The sequence below is a fragment of the Ascidia mentula genome, chromosome 7, assembly GCF_947561715.1.
Source record: "Ascidia mentula chromosome 7, kaAscMent1.1, whole genome shotgun sequence".
In the NCBI taxonomy this organism is placed as follows: Eukaryota; Metazoa; Chordata; class Ascidiacea; order Phlebobranchia; family Ascidiidae; genus Ascidia; species Ascidia mentula.
The window spans coordinates 10,689,255-10,711,202 of NC_138572.1; the positions used below are offsets into that span (position 1 = coordinate 10,689,255).

General features: G+C 37.1%; 2 protein-coding genes across 2 annotated transcripts; both read left to right on the forward strand.

The window, feature by feature from the left end:
• Window positions 1–843: 843 nt before the first annotated feature.
• On the forward strand, window positions 844–1,862 carry LOC145908237 (uncharacterized). Its single transcript, XM_082995468.1, has 3 exons — window positions 844–949; window positions 1,057–1,135; window positions 1,436–1,862. The coding sequence occupies exons 1-3, from the start codon at window positions 896–898 to the stop codon at window positions 1,831–1,833; spliced, it is 531 nt and encodes a 176-aa protein (XP_082851594.1). The 5' UTR covers window positions 844–895; the 3' UTR covers window positions 1,834–1,862.
• On the forward strand, window positions 1,834–5,355 carry LOC145909558 (NACHT, LRR and PYD domains-containing protein 3-like; the record flags this gene model as incomplete). The annotated part of the gene is given in 7 exon segments (XM_082996939.1): window positions 1,834–2,389; window positions 2,391–2,744; window positions 3,340–3,435; window positions 3,548–3,774; window positions 4,008–4,169; window positions 4,262–4,423; window positions 4,494–5,355. Coding segments are annotated over 7 exon segments (1,800 nt in total), but the record flags the coding sequence as incomplete, so codon positions are not given.
• Window positions 5,356–21,948: the final 16,593 nt, after the last annotated feature.

Genomic DNA, 21,948 nt, shown 5'->3' on the forward strand with positions numbered 1-21,948 from the left:
TCGTGTACAGCATGGAATATTTTCCCGGTGAGACCTGATACAGAGAAGCGTAGCCTGATCATTGTTGTTATTTGTGAACACAATGGCAGGCATCGGTTGAACACAAGCATTTGTAAGAAGTACAATGGCAATAAAAAGCCGTATGGCTTGTTTTGAAAATCAAACAAGCACTACGATAGAATTTCCAGTTGCTTCAGACATGGCGGTTTTCAACCGTTTTGGACACAATAATTCCATTAGGTGCCCAAAGAAGAAGCAACACTCTAGAATCTAACGTAGCAACTGTTAAAAACACTATTTGGCAGGTGCTAGTCGTTTTTATACTAGTCAGTATTGTTTACTTGTACATTGTACCTGTCTAGTTTACAGCATCCGCACCTGATATGGTCTTGTTTATCTTTTAGCCCGAATTGGGTGACACCCAATATGGAGTTGTTTGCTCAGCTGGAAGTTGTGTTCACCTCATGTGGAGTTGCTTACTGTTTAGCTGGAAGTTGTTTAGGTAGCATAAAGTTGTTTTCCGATTAGGTCGTCGCTGCCTGGTCTTGCCTCTATTGACTGTTTTTTATTTATCTGCGGCCAGCTTGGCAAGTTTGCGTTACGAAATTGTCCGTTCGAACCTTGAACTAATCAGGAAATTATACAGGCACATGATTTTTTTCGCATTACATCTAATGGCCCCGCATGTTACTCATGCGTTTCCCATGTGATTGCAATTGGTTTTAAACTCTTGGCCATAAATCGTGTTTGCTAGATTTGAAATAATTATAATTTTGGGGGCTTTTTTACGTGTATTCACGTAGCGCAGCGATAATCCAAAATGAATATTATTATTTTGTTATTTAAGGTTAGATTTTGAGTTTTAATTTCTCCTACTCAATTTGTCGATATAACAATGTCACAAGAACATGTTGAAGAAATCGGAAACACAAGTATTGAAAACGTCGAGGTATATTATTAAAAATATACTTGCCTGCAAATGATATTCGGAAATAATTCTAAGATTTTATTCCTTTTTGTTTTCGCAACTGTTTAAACAATTTTACTTGTTTATAGAACCTTAATACTGGAGACCAGTATCACTTTCACTATCATGAAAACAGCAAAAAAACACAAGAGGAAAATGAACAAGAAGGTAGTATTCATTTTTTGACAATGACTTTATTTAAGTCCTGTGTTTTTGTTATTTATTATCTGCAAATGCCACCTGGTGGCAGATTTTTGCATTTTGTGTGCAATGATCGTCTGTAGTTTGCGAAGCTGAAACACAAACAACAGTAAAAATGGAGGAATTTCCCCAAATAATCTAACGCATCCATTTTAATTGCGTCGAAACGACCATGGTTTCTTCCAACACCATCTATTTTTTTCTATAACTTTATATCCACTGAAATAAAACATGAACGATCAAAAACTTCAAAAACTTTGCTTGTAGAAAACACTTTAAAAGCTGCTGTTGATTGCATCATGAAATGTCAACTCAAAAACCTTGAAGACGGAGTGCAGCTTCATGGTCTTGAAACAGATGCCACTGATATTCCTGAAGTTCATCCACAACTGGTAATATCTGATATATACAAGGGGAAAAGTCTACGCCAAGAAACAGAATTTGCACCTTCATCAAAACAAAACAACCGCGAGAATTTCGATACCACGCAAATAGTTAGTTTTGATAGATTGTTGACCACCATCATTGAAAACGGGTTTTGTGCTTTGGTTGGTGCTCCAGGTTGTGGAAAGTCCACTTTATCAAAACGTATTACCAAATCACTAATTCTCACCAAACAGCACTTTGCAATACGCATCAAGTTTATGGATTTAAATTATGAGTGAAACACCGAGCTCACTCTTCAACAGCTTTTGCTTGATTTTCAGTTTATTGATATTGACAGAGAGGTTCACTGTAACGCATTTAAATGGATAGTACAAAACCAACACAAATGTGTCATAGTGTTGGATGGTTTCGATCAAGCAACCTGGGCAATGCAAAAAGTAACACCAGTTGATGCATCCTATGAAACTCCCTTGTCAGTTCAGCAGATTTTCGCAAACCTTTGCAGCAAAAAGTTTTTGAGCAAATCTTCGCTAGTTGTCACTTCTCGGCCAAATCCAGTGGTTTCATTGAGCTTCGAGCTACGACCAAGTATTGCAGTGTGGGTTTATGACCTTACTACTGAAAATATGATGGCATTGTTCAACGTGTTTGCTGGTCTCAAAGCAGCCGAGTTGTGGGAAACATTAAACCGCAGTCTTCCCGAATTAATTGACCTTTGTAAAAATCCTCTTCTTCTCCAGTTCATTGTCTACGCTGGTTTACATGGCAACGTCGAGGAAGTTAATACGATAACCAAAGTTTTGTTAATTATTTCACGCCAACTTGAGTCATGAATTTGACGATCTCGTTGAACCACTTGGGAGAATGGCCTACAAAATGATGGTGGATAAAACCGTAACCTTTAAGTCTGCTGATCTGACAAGGGAAGGTCTTCAGGATGCAAGTGTGCAAGATTTTTTGATTAAGGTTCCGGATTCTTCCCTTTCAAACAGAAGATTGTTTGAAGGAAGTATGTTGTTGTACTTCTCGCACCAGCTGATGCAGGAGATATTTGCATCATGCTATATGGCTATGTACATGCCAATTGAGGAATTTGAAAAAGTGGTTTTAGACGTGGTCACACAAGGTCATTGGCAAATGATAAGAAGGTTCTTGTGTGGTTTGCTCCTTGGAGACAGTTTGCAAACTGGTGAGTTATATTTCTCAAGCTATGTTCGAGAAAACCTTTTTTTCTAAAACCCGCGAATTGAAAATAGTATTGGATTTCTAGACTCCTGTTCTATTCACAAGAACGGTGCGCGGGTTTGTAGAGAAACGCAAACACGCAGACAGTAATTCCGCAGACCTAAGCCAAAATGTTAAAAAATGTTAATTACTCTGCAAACAAAGAACGCCCTTTTGTTGAGATTACTGACGACACAATTACATAACAAGACCTCTAGACTTTTTGGCCTGAACAAAATGAGTGACAAGGAGCGGAAAACCTGACGCCCAATCAATAGAATATTCGAAAAAATATGCAACTGAAACATAACACTCACATCACCAACAGAAAGCAATTATATTTTCGCTTTTGACAAAAATAATTGACCACATTTTCTTACACATGTAATTGCTATTCCAATAAAAAAAAATTAAAGAACCTATAGAATAACTTTTATGTTCTTGTCGTTTGTTGGGCAATTAGAACACTCTTAGAATAATTCACAATAGTAAACGTACAGCCAGTATTTTACTGCTATTTTACCTTGTTTTCTCTTTCTAAATGGTGTCTTGTGTTTCAGTTGAAACTTCACTAGAAAAAAAGGAAGTTTTTTTTATCGCCATGGTTCAGTTCATGACTGACACGTCGGACGAACTTTTTGGAAACGAGCTGTTGGGTCATTACAAACTGTTACATTTAACTGCTTTCCTCTACATAAAAAAATTAACTTTTTTCCTTTTTGTCCAGCCTTTTAGGCTAAGCTACATAAGTGATATTTTGAATTTCAGACCTTATCATTGATTTGCAAGAGTGTTCAGAAGAGAGAAAAGCTTCACTTGCACATTTCCTTCCGGATAGTTTCGACCTTAATTTAACGCCAGTGTCAACAACTGCTGCCCATTCATTATCGACCATTTTTCCAAGTTGCGACCCAGGTTTATCCTTGCTGCTTTCTGCATGTAGTTTAAACATGGATTCATTGGAAAGGATTTGCAATGGAGTCCGTAACATTAAGGCAAGTAGTCTATAATGTAAATTTGCAAATTTCCAATAGTGTTGAAGGTGTTTGTATAACCACCAGGCAAAATGTATCAAAAGTGCACAGAGCTTGATTTAAAAATCGGTATGTTGATGAAAATCGGACTAATAATGCAATAAACACAACGTTTGGCAACAGTATAGCTATCTGTTGGTTCAAAAGATCCATAAAAAGATTTTTTCTAGTTGCTTTATTCAGTTTTGTTTTAGTTGGCTTGGATTGATTTGAGTCTAAATCGCATTGGCGATGCTGGTGCAAATATTATTTCAAAATGTTTGAATAATGTCTATTGGTGGTCCCTTAAAGGCTGTGGATTTTCCGCAAGGGGGATTGAAGTTTTATGTGGAGAACTGGAAAATACTGAAACAATAGTAAGCAGTGTCTTATTAATCGCCATGAATTTGTTATTCTGTTTGTTTAATTGGGTTCTACTTTAGCTGTATTTAATTTTTTTATCACGCAGCTTCCAATCCTTGATTTGAGTGACAACGAAATTGGTGATGAGGGACTAAAAATTATTCCAAGATTCTTGAAGACGGCAAAAAGAATAATTCTGCTAGATTGTGGAGCTTCGCCAGTCGGAATAGTCGAATTGAGTGAAAATCTTGAAATTCTAAGCATCCCTGTAAGAAAAACTTATAAAGTGTGACTAAAATCCATCACACATCCCGGTTGACTTTTTTCTATGTTTTCAGCGTTCATCCTTATTTGGTTTGTGGGGTAACGATGAAAGCTTTTTGGAAGGTTTATCGTCAAATTCATCTTCTTCAAGCTCGTCTGATGAAGATTCAAATCCGACTGAAAGTTCTTCTAACTCATCGGAGGATCGTCCCGAATCTAAAAAAGAATCTGATGATGCCTCAGATGCAGCTCCTACTTCACCAACAGAGTCCCCTGGCACACCCAAAGTAACCCACATGTGTTGTTATCTTTTTTAGCTCTTTTTCTTGTAATCAATGTTGTTACTATTGGTGTCTGTCGTTATTTGGATACCAAGCGATGGTCATGTATTGTACAAACCAGTTTTTTATTTGTTTTTCTTGCACTAAAGCAATTTATAAAGTCATACTTAAGGACATAAAAATTCCCCGTGTTCGTATATCTATTTTTTCTTACTTCTTGTTTTAACCAAGATTTCTGCACTTTTTAATCACTGTATGCTATTCGTGTGATTTCGTGTTGCCCCGATCAAAATTCAGCACTTAGTCAGAAAAACAAACACGATCGGCAAATTCATGTTTTCAGTAACTCATGTACTCCAATACGCCCAAAGGTGACAGCAGAAAAACATTATTAATGTATTTTAATGAACAATTATAGATACAAACATTTTCTGATGAAAAGGTTTTGGAAAGGTGTCAGATCAATCCCACGTTTGCCATGATTTCTGTTTTACCGCCTACTTATTTTTTTCTACTTTTTGTGTCTTTGCATATGCCTGGCTTGGCCGATATTAGTCGAACAGTTGTTCACTTTTTCGTCATCGCTCCGGTTTGTAAAGTTGTATTCGACTGTGCTTTAGTTAACAAACATCGTGGCAAAGTATGTCATCAATTAACAGTGTAGCATGACATTGCGATTAGTTTATGAAGAGTGTAGAGTTGGCAAATGATTGAAGCCGTCTTTAACGCTTTATGATCACAAATAAAAAAGTCAATGGGGAAGAACAACCATTATGAGGTTTTCAGGCTTGGCAGCCTAGCTGGATCAGCCGCATTTTCCTGACAAGTCAGAGCGAGATTTGAAAAATTAAGCTCCTGGTGAGGTTTGAACTCACGACCCTGGGCTAACCAGGCCCTACGCTCTACCAACTGAGCTACAGGAGCTCAGTGGTTTCACGGGGTATATTGTGGCACAATAACTGTGATCGCCAAGCAAGGACCTGCGCAGTGGGGCGATCTTGCCTATCATGCCATTGAATGTAATATTACTGCGTTATCAGATACGGTGGTAGAGATCCCCTACGTATATGTGAATATTGCCTGGCATGTTGTGCGCTTGTGCACCAGTGTACCTTGGCCACAATATACCCCGGGAAACCACTGAGCTCCTGTGGCTCAGTTGGTAGAGCGTTGGGCCTGGTTAGGCCAGGGTCGTGAGTTCAAACCTCACCGGTAGCTTGATTTTTCAAATCTCGCTCCGACTTGTCAGGAAAATGTGGCTGATCTTGCCAGGCTGTATTGCCTGGGCTGCCAAGCCTGAAAACCTCATGATCGCGATACGTTAGCTGTGATCGCCAAGCAAGGACCTGCGCAGTGGGGCGATCTTGCCTATTATGCCATTGCATGTAATATTACTGGGGAAGAACAAAGTATTATTTCATGTTGATAATAAAAATATTTTTGCTTCACAAAATCTACCCAACCAACAACACTTCTTGGTCGTGACACAAGTGAAAACTTCAATGTCATTTTTAAATACTATTTTAATAAACCTTATGTCAAACGCTTTTATTTTTTGAAAACATGTTTCGCTTTATTAAGCATCCTCAGTTCTAAACAAAATAAACAGAAATCACACAAATAAATTTTTAAATGCTAATACCGACCAACAGTATAAACCGCAGGTGCTAACATACTAGACGGCACTCTGACCAGCTGCAATGGGTGGACAACATATTTAGAGAAATGAACACGACGCATGAGTGCAGTACGCTGGAATTCTTGGACATTCTCCATGTTATAAAACGTTCTTTTAGTTGGCTTGGATTGATTTTAGATTAAATCACATTGGCGATGTTGGTGATGGTGTTCGCTCAAAGGCTGTCGATTTTCGACAAAGAGATTTCAAGTTTTATGTGAGGCACTCGAAAATATTAAAACAATAGTAAGTATTGCTTCTATTTGAATATTAGAACTTATTATCTGAATTGATTTTTTTTTTATTTTCATCAGTTATTCAGCCATATTTTAATTTATGATTTACAGCTGAAACTCCTTGATTTCAGTGACAATCACATCGGCGACGAAGGACTATATTTTTTACAAGATACAAGCAGAATGTCAAATAAGATAAACCTGGAAGGTTGTGGAGCTTCGCCATTCGGGATTGTTAAGATTAGCGAAAACCTTGAAAAGTTAGGTCTCCCTGTAAAAGAAATTAAAAAAAAATGTAGTGATAAGTTATCTTGGGTTGTTCCTACAGCGTTTAATCTTAATTGGTTTGTGGGGTCATTCAGATACCGATGAAGACTTTTTGAAAGGTTCTTTTTAAAGATCTTCATCTTTAAGTTCGTCCGAAGAAGTGACAAGCTGAACTGTGGATTTCTTTGATTCATCTAAGGTCCCTCACAACTCCGGGAAGTTATGTCCAAAGGCGTCGCGAAAAGCTTCCTCTGGCTTTCCCAATGCATCGGATCTTTAAATTTGTTGTTTCGAAACTCTCTACACATTTATTGTTGAATATACCGAAAGAAATCGCTTATGTAGATACAGATTTTCCTTGTTCGCATTGTGCATTTTGTTTGTTGTGTGAAGTGAAATTTTAAGCATTCATTCTGTATATTGGACCGTCAAATTTGAAAACGCATGTTGAACGACGTAAGGAAAAAAATGTAGACGCTTCCTCAAATACACTGCAAAAAGTTTAAAATTTGGGGGGAAAGTTTGTCTCAGCAACTTATTTACAACACTGATAATGTCGTGTTCAAAACGACTGCTAAATCGTTTCGCCAAAATCGGAGGTGTGTAAACACCTACTTGACCACCCAACTCACAAGGTTAAGTTTAATGAGCCACAAATCCTTGCTCTGGCGAGAGACAGTGATCGTCTCCTGCTGATGGAGTCACTGTCCATACAACAGCAACAACCACAACTTAATGTGGACGGCACTTCTGCACCACTATTTTTATTTATTGTTTAATGTGTTTTTTTGCGTCTTATGTCGTTTATTGTGTATTTTGTGTTTTGCGTCGCTCACTACGCATTTTCCGCCTCTAGTGGTGTGTGGCCGATAGCAACATGACGTCACCACCCGCGCAAGCCTTATCTGTGATGTCGGTCAGGTCAGCTCCTTTTATGATGGAGCTACACCAACCGTGTCATTCTAACTGATGATGGCATAAGTTTTTGCCGAAACGTTTTAAACATGACAATGTTAATAACAGTATGGATCAGTCTTTTTATTCTCAGAATTATATGAGTATGAGTAAATCCGTGAATTGTGTCCCTACAGTGTATTAGTTTTAAAAAGCGCAATTTGCTCGAGCTCTAGATGCTACGAAACATAATTCAGAAAGCTTTTGGCGTTGATAGCAATTCAGATTACCAATATGAACGAAATAGATGGCGAAATTGTGTCAATGATTGACGAGAAAGCAATCGAAAATGTTTTCGGACGGGATGATGTGTACAAATGCCCTGTTGCGATCTATTCCATTGCAGGAAGTTTAGGAAATGGAAAATCTTTCATGCTTAACTTGGTCGCCAGATATTTACAAATTCACAAGTTTAATGAGGTATTTTCTTAAATAAGTTCAAATATGTAAACGTCTGTTTGCAACGGAGAGATTTTTTTACAGACCGGAGGAAAAACAAAAATGCTTGCCTCGGGAAAAGTTCCACAGTGGAGAGAAGATTCCGAGGCAGTGATTAACGAAAGTTTTGATTGGCGTGGTGGTACCGAAAGACATACAGAGAGTATATTGGTGTGGAGTGAACCTTTCTGGCTAAGCAGCGACAAATACGAAAAGGTGGTGTAGGAACAAAATTATAAAAAAACTGTTTGCTGTTACATTTATTTTGTAAAAGCCGTATTCCAGAAGAACTTTATACGATTAGAAATTATATATGTGAAGGCCTTATGTCATTAAAACGTTCTTTCTATTTTGCCAATTTGCTAAGGAAGAGATTCATTTAAGGAAGTTAAGTGTGCTCTGTTTCCACATCCAGGCAAAAAAAAAAGATAACAGACAGTTGTGCTCTAATCAAAGGTATTTTTGAAATACAGACCAATTTCTATTTTTCAAGAAATATTTGAGGTAAAAATTGGTTTAGTAATGTGGTGTAGTGTTTCTATTTTAGCGCTTAGTTTTAACGTATAAAAAATCATCGGTAAAAATTACTCACCAACAATGTAGGCAAGACGTTTTAAAGTAGGGACGGCAAATTTCACAAGCAACAAAGTTGTTTAGATGTTGACGAAGATTTTTTGGAAGCAATGGACCAAATTTTGGACAAAAAGGTTTGAAAAAGTTGAAGTAAAAGAACTTGATGAGTCAGCCATCACTGGAGAAAATATTATTCATGTCGCTATCAAGTTTTCCAACACTGTGGAAGAGAAGAAGTTTGGAGCGGACGCACTTATTGAGGTTTCTTTGTAATTCTTGATTTTTTAAATTAAACTGTAAGACTTTGACAATTTTACAATGGAGTTAAATGTTATCCGGTAAATGCTTTTTTCTGTCGTCTCTCCCACGCGTTTGTGTTTTTTTCTGACCTCACCGGGATTTTCCTGGGCACGAATTCCGATCAGGTTTTCTTCTAGGTATATGGGGGCGGGCGCTTGACCGATGTGTGTATGAGAACGTAGTCTACGTTGGGAGAGACGACAGAAAAAAGCATTTACCGGAAAACATTTAACTCCATTCATGAAGCTACTGCATTCTTGGCTTTAAAAGTAACCACATGTTATATGATTTAACACAGAGGAATGTTTTGCCCATGCATACGTCAGTTAGTGTTTACTTGCGCAAAGCAGCAACACATGCATATATTGCCATCTCAAAAGTTTAAGTGACATCACATTTGCAATAATTTGTTATAGCAACGACGTACTCTCTCATTTTGGAGGTAATATCTGCCATTGCCTGGAATATCGGTGTTGAACGAAATCATTTATACATTTCTAATCAGTTCTTCAACAGTAGAATTTACATGTGTTGTAAATGAAAAGTGGACATCGAGGTGCGTATTTTGAGAGCTATGATAATATTCCGTTTAGAAACTTTATTGTTACAAAGAAATTTTACAGGAAAAGGCATTTGACAGGTTTGAGAATGCATTGAAAACATTTTGCATTAAACATAATCCTACATCAACATATGAAAAAATATCTGTAATTTGTTTTAAGCATCATGTTTTTTGCGCAACTAAAAATAACTTTCCTTTAAGTTGGATCGCTTGAAAGCATTGTTTACCATACCTTCAAAGAACTTGAATAATTTACAAGAACAATTGAACTTGATCTCATTGGACCATGGTTTCATGCACCTTTTGGTTTTGGAGAGGTTCCGCTCCATTCAGAAAATAATTGTTAATTGGAAAAATACACAAGAAATGCATGAAGAAATACAAAAGGTGACATACAGTGTTCATTTCTCGTACTATATTTTAATTTATTTATTTATTTATGTAACAGGAATTCGACTTAGAAAGAACAACAGCCGAAAGAAAGCATATTATAAAAAAATACCACGATGAAATGCGTTGGGTAAAACAAAGCTACCACCATCATCATCATACACTACAATCCAGAGTTTCATTAAATGTTAATCCGTACTTTGTGTTTCAGATGTTGGCTGAGAAAAAGGTTACAAAACAGCACTTTGATTCCTTACATGAAAACACAAGAATCGAGGGTCAGAAATTCGCAGATAGTTTACCACCTGAGTTTGCAAGCACACAACGTACTTCACTCAAAACAGAATTAGAAGCCGCTGCAGCTATGTGGGGAGTCATCAGCAACTTTCACAATTTTATTTATGTTCGTAAGCTTTGGGATATCGAAATAACCTTAAAGGGTTTAGGATCTTGGTTTTTATCTTTGTTTCCTTCTGAAACAATGATGCGTCTCGCTAAAAAACCAAAAGAGTGGTTCCTTGGTAATTACAAATCCAAGTTCGCCAACCCAAAAAATATGTCTTAATATTGCTCTAATTTGAAAACTGATTGTAATGTAAATTATGAAATGGTTAGCCCCTTCGATCATCGTGTTTGCATGTATATATGTATATATATTATATATAGGGCTATAAAGCAAACAATAATATTCTTATTTTTGTGTGTAAATACATAATTTGCGTACCATGAAAACTTGATGGATTTACAGTATTTCATTTATAGTGGTTCCTTCCATCCGCTTTGCTGTTCGTCACATCTTTTATAGAATATACGCAGATATTTGTTAAGATTAGCCTGCATTTTTAAAAAAAGTAAATTCTTTTTGCGTTTTATATAAGTAGCTAAAGGTAATTCTAAAAAATGCAAACTAGCTCGATATAACGTCCCCTGTTACGTATGGATTGCGTGGGAGGCGCTGGAATGACTCAGGAACGTTGTTTTTGTGAGTTAGCCCATATCGTGTTCGCGATATTGACTTTGAACTTAACCCAAACTGATTTGCTGTCTACTAAAAATTTCCTGCAATATTTTCTATAACTCCTAGAAAATCGCATCCGCAGTTTGGCTATCGTTTTCCTATCTTTTTCGTATATCACTGGCTTTCCTGTGCACGCATTTTTTTAAACGTAAGTTGCATACTTGAAGAATTTATCGCCTTTTTTCGAGTCCTGACTGCCTGGTGACATGGTATTCTAATTCATGAAATAATGTCAGCACATAATGTCGGCACGAATCTGCATTATTTCTTGCGAATATGCATACAACCCATCATGATCGAACAGAAATCATAGGGTGTGGATGTGTGGTGTGGATTATGAAGTTGTGTATTCTGCTTAAAGTCATAAAATGTAACCCTGTTTAGTAATCCCGTTGTTAACCTTTTTTTCAAATGTAAATTTGTGTTAGCGTGAACGCTCTAATGTGTGTACAGCGATTTAATCTAATCTGAAGCATTGTAAATAAATGTGGCATTACTAAATAAGTTGCGACTGCATACTTTTGTAATGAAAAAGGCGTATTAAAGTTCTATGGAAGAAAGTAAGCCTATTTGTCTGGCAAATCCAAAAAATCTTTAGGCCGCATATCATGCAGTATTTTCTTTGAAATAAGTTTCGCCCGCGGGGAATGCCCGTCTCCTCTGTCACAGAAAAACTCAGTGATGTCACAAGGCAACCGGTGATGCATTGGGGTCAAATTTATTGTTGAATGAACAGGGAGTCACGTGCTGTTGCCAGGGAGATTTTCAGCATGTTTGGTGCAGTTTTAGTGCATTTTTTGCCCTTTCTTAATCAGCTAGTCATTTGGTGCTGGGTGCTGTGAAAAAGTTAGTCAAAAAAAACATCACCATATTCAAGGTGATGTAGCTGCAGCACCGAATGACCTTGAAACCAATGATGTTGTGGCCTCTATTAGTGATTTGTTGTATTCTTATGAGCGTTTGTACCATGGTCCACCAGTCAATTATAGATGTGGAGAGCTGCAGACAGGGTGTACATTTCGGCCTGTAAGGTCTCATCAGTGCAGCTGTTGACTGTGGCACTATGCTAGCTTTTACACTAGCGGGCACACAGATTTCCACTTTGTGATACCTTTCGGTCAACGTCCTACAGTGCGCTCAACAATCGTCTCTGTTTGGTACTCAGTATAGGGTACCCAACGGATCGACGTTCACCGAAAGGTATCACAAAGGAAATCTGTGTGCCCGGGATGTAATGTTGCTCGTTCTTGCACAAAAAGTACGTATAATGCCATATATTTAATTTAAATCAGCTTTTCTACGCTACCGGATCCACTTTGGCTGACATTGATGGATTCGTACTTGAGATGACACAGTTCTCCAATAATCGATAGGGTTATATCCCCTACGAACGCGGCCCGCCGATTTCCTGGTCGAGATAACTATTCCATTGGGTGAAGATTTTTTTGTCCGTTTCCTGTTGTACAATTGTTGGAACAACAACCTACATGTGCCTGTCAGCCTCCTAAAATTGAGGTGGACGAGTTTTCATGACCTAATAAAATATGCTCTAAACTATATATCGTTATGTTTGGGTATTTCATGAGAAGTCGGAGCGAGAGTTTGAAGTCAAGATCCTGAGCATATCAGACCCAACGTATACTCTACCAATTGAGCTACGGGAGCTTAGCGGTTAAACCAGTGTTTCCCAAACTTTTTCAGTACCGCCCCCCAAACAGCTTGGTCATTTAACAGCGCCCAACAAAACAGACAAAAAACACAACGAATTTATTTGTTACTTTAATGCGTTGGGTGAAAGTTGGTGCAATGACACAAATTTCGTTTGATTTCTAATATTTCAATTCCAAACTCTGCGGTTATTTAGCGTTGATTGGTGACACATTGTGACATACATAAAATTCGTTGTGACGTCAGAGTCAATATCTTTTAATAAGCAATGTGGAGCCAATAATATGAATTTGCGTAAAAGCTGCAGACAGAGGGCCACTGTTTCGACCTAAAAGGTTTCATCAGTGCAGCTGGTGTGACTATCAGACGACTTTGCTGACCAAACGGCCAAGCAAAGACTTCCACTTTGTGGTGACTACACAGTCACCGTCATCCGTTGGGCACCAAACTAGGTGCAACCTTACGGAGCAAACAAGGTGGAAACACTACGGCCAAGCAAGCTCAACCAATAGTGCCGTCAGGCCCCGTATCACAATAATCATATGATAAGCAATGTGGAGCCAATAATATGAATTTGTGTATGAGCTGCAGACAGATGGCCACTGTTTCGACCTAAAAGGTCTCATCAGTGCAGCTGGTGTGACTATCAGACGACTTTGCTGACCAAACGGCCAAGCAAAGACTTCCACTTTGAGACCTTTTAGGTCGAAACAGTGGCCATCTGTCTGCAGCTTATACACAATATCTTTTAGTTCAGCATGCGAGAAAGGGCTTTTTTGAAGTAGCATAACTTATACAAAGATTGGACTAAAACTGGAGCGCAGGCACACAACTTGCCAGGCTATACCTTTACACATACGTAGGGGATCTGTACCATGTCAGACAGCGCAGATAGCAGGAAACACTTCAGCGCTGTCATAGTCAACTATCAGAAGGAATAAAATTTTTAAAACACTCAGCACCTACAAAATCCTTTGCATAAAACATGTAAGCAAAAGGAAAGGCAATAATAAAAGTTTCCTTGTCGGTCACAATCGCTGAAAAGTTTGAGCACCCTTGCCCTATGGCCTAATGCATATAAAATATGACTTTTTTGACCTTCTAACGTTTTTGTTGGTCACCCAGAAACAAAAACAATGTGATATTACTGCGTTTCAAAAGCATCCAGACTTTGTGGAAATATATGACTATAACGTTAAAAATTGCGTTAATTATGGTGCTATGTGAACGATGTTGTGTGAATGGAACTGAATGCCAGACGCTTTAACTTTAATATGATTAAAGAGCGCCCGACCCATAAAGTCTCCTCCATTTCAGTGATAATATATTAATCTAGTTTACAAAAACAATCCAAATTTACGTCACGAAAAACTACAATGCCGAAAGAGCGAATGCTCCTTATTTGATAAGAATATGACCCATGTTAAAAATCAAATTTCGAACAGTTGCAGTTTAATATTAACACTGCTTAGATCAGGAGTCACAAACATGCGACCGGCTTACCGTATGCTGCCCTGGACGGCAGTTTGTGCGGATCGTGAAACATTTTAAAATTCCAAATTATAGTAAAGATTGGAGAAAGCTATTTTGGAAGGCGATTGCTATTGTTAATGCAGTTGATAGTGTTTCGTCACTGGATGCTATTGTTCCTTTATTAGTTGGTCTTTGAAGAAGCACCGCTTATTTGTTTACATCGCTATCATTCCGTTTTTGTCACCTTTTCAACTACAGTACTACAGTTTATTCCTATTGTGTGTGTTTGGCGACATTTTATCATTTTAACAAAAGCATAGTTCTCATAGTGCATCCCTCGAGTTACTTTGCACGTTTTAATTCGGCCCCACGAGAAGTTTAAGCTGCGACCCCTCACTTTGATTTTGAAGATATAGAAATCATAACAATGTGTCACAAAATTTTTCCTCGACTTTACAGTGATCCGAGCATCAGCGATACATCTACTAATAACAACAGAAAATCAGTTTGGCACGATTTACAATTTACACAATAAATCAACAATACTGAGTTAAGTTCAGCGAGGCACTAAGATAATACGTACAAAATGTAGGGAATTGCACATGATTCAAACAACGTTGTACCATTTGAAAATAATAGTCAAATTAAAATAATTGGAAGTTGTCTCGGTGGTGTTCCAATAACATAAATACCACTCACTAGGCTTAAACAATAACAGCAAAAGATTATCATTGGTACAGTTATTATTTAAAATGTGAAAAATTGCGTGCAAAATAGGCATTTTCTGTTGATTTTTTTTTCCATTGAAAGAACTGCTTACTGAATGTCCAAATCAACAACTTCCGGCTGAAAAAAAGAGCACAAAATTTAATTTTTATCAAAATGAATGATAAATCATGTTTACAAATGATTACAGATAGAATAGAATTCTTACTGGACATTCCAGTTTTCTGAGTTCCTCCTTTACAACTCGAATAGATTCGGAATCCAATCCGCACTCGCGCAAGTACAACTGCTCCACTTTCGGCAAAATCAGGCAGATTTTTTCAACATTATTTTTGTCAAATTTGTTGAAACTGAGACCCAGAATTTTCAACTATTTAAAATGCAAAGATTGATTGAAAATGTTTGTTTAATCTAGTTTGCAAATAAGCAATTTATTGAAAATCCAATTAAAATTAATTGCCTGTTAAACCTACAATAAAAGACAATTTTACCAAAATATTTTTGATTTTTAAAAACATTTACAAACTAAATAATAAAATAAATATACCTTGTGTTCCATCTTCATAATCCCAGCACAGATTATGTCTAAAGTTTGGGAATTGAGCTGGCAATTGTTCAACCACAGCCACAGACCCGGCCTTTGAGTGCGAAGAAGAAAATCAACCAGAGAATGGCAATCGAAGATCTTCAGTGGTATGGGGTCCAAATCCAACTCCTCAGGACACTCGAGGGCAATTTCATCTCTGAAATCTTCGTGCATCTCTTGTAAATCTCCGAGGAAGTCTAAAATAGAAAGGGGTTTGACTTTCTTTGAGGTTTATTCAATCAAAAAACTTGCAATCCGACTAATCGAAAACTTTAATTCAGAGAGAAATTAATGACCTACATTCGTGCTTTACTAAATTTGTTTTGTCACGAATATTTTTGCATTATGATTGTTGCGTAATATTAATTATTCATAACTGGGATGTGTTTGAAGTAAAGCCAATATTACATCTGACTTTTTTGATGGGCACACGCAAATGCATTATACAAAGACAACGAATGTCCATCTTTGCCGGATAAACGGTCAACCATCCAAATGAGTGATCTGTACTCTCATTTTTGTGATGTAACACTCATAAAGGCGTAATTCACATTTAGGTTTTCAAATACCCAATAATCTAATTGGACATAACTATTAACCTCTTAAATCGGCTCTTTCAAGCTTTGTTTGGAAGAAACTGGAGAGCTTCTTCAAAAAAATCTTTCCACGTTTGTCTAAAAATTACAAGAATTAACATTTACTTTAAAAAATACCGTCCAAGCATTCGAACTGAAGTTTTATTTAAACTTAATAATAAACAGTCTGAAAAACGCTTAACCATCTAAATGAGTGATTTGTACTCTCATTTTCGGGACTTAACACTCATAGAGGCATAATTCACAATTAGGTTTTCAAATACCCAATAATTTAATTGGACATAACTATTAACCTCTTAAATCTTCTCTTCCCAGCTTTGTTTGGAAGAAACTGGAGAGCTTCTTCAAAAAAATATTTCCACGTTTGTCTAAAAATTACAAGAATTAACATTTACTTTAAAAAACACCGTCCAAGCATTCTTACTGAAGTTTTATTTAAACTCAATAATAAACAGTCTGAAAAACGTTCACATTATCTAGCCGTGAGCTTTAAGACATTAGATTATGTATTATTTTTCATCCTTTTCCACAAAAAGTCAGATTACAGTGAGCTTGGTTTATCATTTCTACTCACCAAATTTTTGTCCAAGCAAGAGGCCACAAACAAAATGACGTGTTGCACGCCAGTGAGATTTTTCAATCAAATCATCAACCAATTTGTCAAATTCTTTATCTGGCATTGACATGGAAATGTATCGAGCAGCCAAATACTCCTGTAACAGCTGATGACAAAAGCAAAAAATCTCTTCCCCATCAAACACTTTTCGGTTTGGAAGCCAGCTATATTTTGCCAATTTTATAACTAAATCCTGCACTTCAAGATACTCCAAACCAACTGTTTGTAAGTCAGTTTTTTTGAACATTACAGATTTATTTTTCATTCCATTGTAAGCAAAATTACCAAGAGGCACTTTTGTATCTTCTATTTTTCGTTTTTCTGTATGTTCAGAGTTACCAAGTAGTTGAAGAACAGCATCAAATATGTTTGTAAGAGAGTTTATCTTTTCTGTGGGTCCATATAAACCAGCATATATAACAAACTGCAAAAGTAATGGATTGTAACAGAGATTAAGTGCCTGTGGAGATTTGGTTTTAAGCCTCTTCCAAAGTGTTTGTGCCTCGTTTCTAGCATAGAAATCAAACAACTCCTTCATATCATCAGAAGAAAGATCGTGGACATAAATCGTTTGATTTGGCCTAAGCCCTAAAGGAATTGAAAGCAGGGAATGTGGGCGAGAAGTAAAAACTAGTGAAGATTTTTTTAGGAACTTTTTGCTGCAAAGATTTGCAAAAAGCTCTATGACAGTCAGTTCTGTGACGTAAGTTGTCTGAACTGGTTTCATGTCTGCTGCTGACCATGTGGCCTGATCCAAACCATCACATACTATTACACATTTGCTCTGATTCTTTTTAATCCACGCAAAAACAGCATCAAGTACGGATTGTTCAACATCCGGAAACTGTTTATCAAGTAGGAGCTGCTGAAGTGTGAGTTTTTGAACACCATAGTTATCTTTGAAACAGAGGCGAAGTACCAAATGGGAGTCTTTCAAATGTTTAATTATTTTTTTTGATAACGTGGACTTTCCACAACCAGCAGGGCCATAGAATGAAATGAAAGATGTATCTTTTTTTCCAAACGTTGAGAAGAGATCTGCAAGTTTGACCTCTTTGCCAATTTGTTTTACATTCCGATGTACATCTGTAGATTTGTTGGCATATTCAGCAACACGTCCTTTGTAAATGTCTAGTGACATCAAGACGGGATCAACATCAGGTACGGCAGATTCATCATTAGGTGTCTTATCAATAAATGGAACCACATCTAGATCAGAACTTAACTGATGTTGTTTAATTTCATCAACTGCTTTTTGGAGTTCTTTCTCTGAAAAAATGACACAGTGGCAAAACAGCGCAATCATGGCAGCCCAACTGATGCAGAAAGTGCCTGCATGGTTTCCGACATGGAAGTGGTCGAAATACTGCAGATTAGTGGTTCCCAACCTGGGGTCTGAGATTAAATACAGCCAGTTTTATCGTTAACTACACTTTTTCGTGATGTTGCTTAATTCGAATATATTTGGTTTTTGCTTTTTGCTACTTACTATTTCGCATCCATTTTTAAAAATTTAAAAGGTAAATTTTTTTGGTTTTTGCTTTTTGCAACAGGTAAATTTTTGAAAAGGAAAGGCTGGGAACCACTGCTGTAAACCATATCCGCAAGTCTTACGCTTTGTGCAAAATCGTTTATACTAAATATTGTCGCTTTTTGAAGAAATCACTAGGTTAACGGGCATCACATTCATTGCTTTGCAACCTAGGCAAATCAACGCTACTTCCGACAAGTCTTAAAATCAAGCTTTGGATGAAGCTTAAACTCAAGACCCACATTCGTTTTTATTTTTATATTATAAGTAGCGCAATAAAACTTCTAGAAAAATCGTAAAAATTGCTAGCAAATCACATATCCCTCTAAAAACGTTGTTTACTCCCAGAAATTTGGGTTAATTTCGGCAAGGTGTTTATACAGTTGCCCAGCGCGAAGAGTCTAATGTGTTCCTAAAAGAGAGTTTTGTGCAACGATATGTTTACATTTCATTCAAACTAGTGACTTGCCTATAATGATGTAATCATAGGATCTTTGCATTTCATTTGCATTTCAAAAATATTTTTAATTTTTTTTTGTGATAAAAACCATCAAGTCTGCACTGACGATATAACTCATAACGTCGATACTAGCGCCATACATGTTTCATAGCAGGTGCACATTTAAAAGTTGGCTAAATATTTGATAAAAGCTTTGGTTCTCCTCTCGTCTTCTACAGGATGGAAGTTTTTGCAAAGAGAATACAGATTTTAAGTGCCACAATAGCAAATTCGAATAAACCATTAAAATAATATAACGCACAACGGGGTGCCGTTGTATGTAGTAGTGTACACAGAAACATTGAATCAACATTCCAACAGGCTAGCGATGTTTTGCAGCTATACAAAGACAATACAGCTAAACGAAACCAATGCATTCTCTTGTGTTGCATTGCTATTTCTTGAAACTTGAAAACTTGTACCGCGTTCATCTGCATGCTCCAGGCAAGCTCTGTGCAAAATTTAAAAAAATCCTACGGCCCGGAAAGGTTTCAAATGTTCGCCTGTGCGATAGGCCTTGTGGCCAGCCTATACGCGCGTAAAGGGCTCTATGTCGTCACAGCGGGTGACCTGCAGTTAAGTTCATTTCGCTGGGAAACTTGAAAACTGTTGGGATTTCAAATATTACCGCGTTCATCTGCATGCTCCAGGCAAGCTCTGTGCAAAATTAAAAAAAATCCTACGGCCCGGAAAGGTTTCAAATGTTCGCCTATATCCAGCGACTTCTCCACTTTACGCTTCGTGTAAGTTGGGAAATCGCTTATATAGAAAGTATGAGAAGAAAAAAGTTGGATTTCTGTTGGTGACGTCAAATGATTGGTGTTGTTGTCTCGCAACATGTATCTTTCCTACTGCGGCAATCAACGCGCTCGTTTGCCACTGCAGCATTTTGTACAATGTAGTTGTTGCATCAGTGTGTTTACCAAACGCAATAAATAGATTGCGTTTCAATTTGTGTCTTTCACGGGGTTGAAAGAAGGTGATTTTATTGAGTAACGAAATAGTTTGAAAGCCACCTATTGAGCATAAAGTGCTTTATAGTCGACGTCGTAGTGTTTGATGTCGGAACGGCCTCGGTTATTGGTACGTTTTACTACCGCCACAACGATTTTATTGCCATGTTGTTCAACGGTTAAACGCAAACTCCATTTGAACTTGATATTTGATACATAGTAGGAACTTTAAATGAAAGGCACTTGTATGCTTCTTGATTCATCTTTTGAATGTTGCGCAGCAGGGTTAATATTGGCAGTGGTACAACTGCTGTAACACGTCACAGGGCCGTGTTTGAATTCAATGTCATTTACATTTATCAATGTAAACATTTATGAGTGGAATGGGGTGTCGGCGTATTTTTCCAAAATTAGTTGAAAAATGTTGTAAGAGAGTTGCACATTGTGTGAGATCTGCCTTCAGCGTATGCATGTTAACCTCGATTTGTTTCCAGTATTTTCTTATTGTGCACTTCTGCAAATACGCCGTATTTGGCGCAAATCCCGAAAAGGGGATGACGTTTTACAAATATTTGGGGTCGTTTCTTACTTTTTTAAACAGTGGTGGTTTTGGGGTCTGTTATTCTCTAAACTTCGTAACTGTTTGTTTTTGTTATTGTATCAAAGACTTGAAGAGATGCATTTTGTGTAATTAAGCCAAGAGAAGGTCCCGCATATGCTACAAATTAGTGTTTTGGTGTTGTTCTGTCCTTCACCGGCATTGAGTACGATATGCACAATTAAACCTCCCCAGCATGTTTTTATACTTTTGCATGTATTCAACATAAATAAAAGCGTGTGGAATGTGTTTGAGTTGGCAGTATTAGAAGTTGGCAGTATCTCTAACTCTGTGCTAAAGTTGCTATGTTGTATGAATGAAACTCTTTAATACCTAGAGCTTGTTTTGATAAAAGTTCTAGTAACATTATGGTGTACACATACTTAACTGTAAAATAAGCCTTTTACAGTGTGTCAATTATTTGCAGGAAACATTCATCGCTTGTTTCCGCAGTCCACGTATTAATAATCATTTAGTATTCCATTTCATTGCATTCAACGTTTGAGAATTAATTACATCAAAATTGATCTATTTTACCCAATCACATCTGTTTTGCAAAGCTTTTTATTTTCCAATTTAACATAACATCACATAATTTTACGTAAATGTTAACATTCCACACACATGTGCTCGGCAACATAACGGCGGTCACACTTGGCGTTTTTCGAAATTTCCCAACACATCGGGCAATGCCTTGCGCACATTGTGCGAATATTTAATGAGAACATTTTTGCGCACAATGTGCGATCCTGGTGATGATTTCTACACACGAAGATTCGACAACCCTATGAATGATTATCGGAGGTGATATTAAAATTAAAACAGTTTTGCTATGAATATTTTGAATGACTTCCTTTACAATGATCTTCCCTTTCCATAAAATTCAATCAAATACGGAATCAACTGGGTTAGGGTTATGATTACGAATACATTCAGTTGCAAATGTCATACCTTGTTGAACCACAGATGTGGAACCGATTGCTTCATGGTAATGGGTATGATGTTCTGTGATAATGTTATCACCGATGCTTACGTTGATAGGCTGGAATGCAACGTAACATAAAAACTACTAAATAATTGTGCAAACAAGTTTTGAAGACAGGTTAGCTATAAATGTGTACTGATTGAACTTGTCCAAGCCGCATAGAACAAAAATCTTGATATTTAAGAACAATTACCGTACCTTATTTTGTGAATTGTTTTCGTTGTCGGTTTGCTCTTCGGACATTCTTGTATTAGGAACTTTGTATATCAGTTACAGTACATAAATTTGTGCTTGTTGCATAAACATAAAAGTTTAGTGTTGTTACGACATCAAACATCACAAGTTATACTTTAAACTGATGCGGAAGCATTTGTTTGTGTTTAATTCAATGACGTAACACAAAAATGTTGGTCAATAATTTTCATCTGTTGCTATAACAGGTGTATTGACCTGAAGTGGTTTGCGTTTTGAAAATATTGATTATTTGTAATCTCGTAAAGATTGACCTACATTCGCCATTCGATACCCCTCTTTTCAAAGCGCAGAATCAACCATCCGTAACATAATATACCAACGTGCAAGACGTAGAGAGATTATTATT

What these genes read in the sequence shown, in the direction of transcription:
- LOC145908237 (XM_082995468.1), top strand. Translation starts at nt 896, where the DNA reads ATGTCACAAGAACATGTTGAAGAAATCGGAAACACAAGTATTGAAAAC. An exon ending in CAAGTATTGAAAACGTCGAG is followed by an intron (nt 950 to 1,056) that starts GTATATTATTAA and finishes ACTTGTTTATAG; the next exon opens with AACCTTAATACTGGAGACCA. An exon ending in AGAGGAAAATGAACAAGAAG is followed by an intron (nt 1,136 to 1,435) that starts GTAGTATTCATT and finishes CTTTGCTTGTAG; the next exon opens with AAAACACTTTAAAAGCTGCT.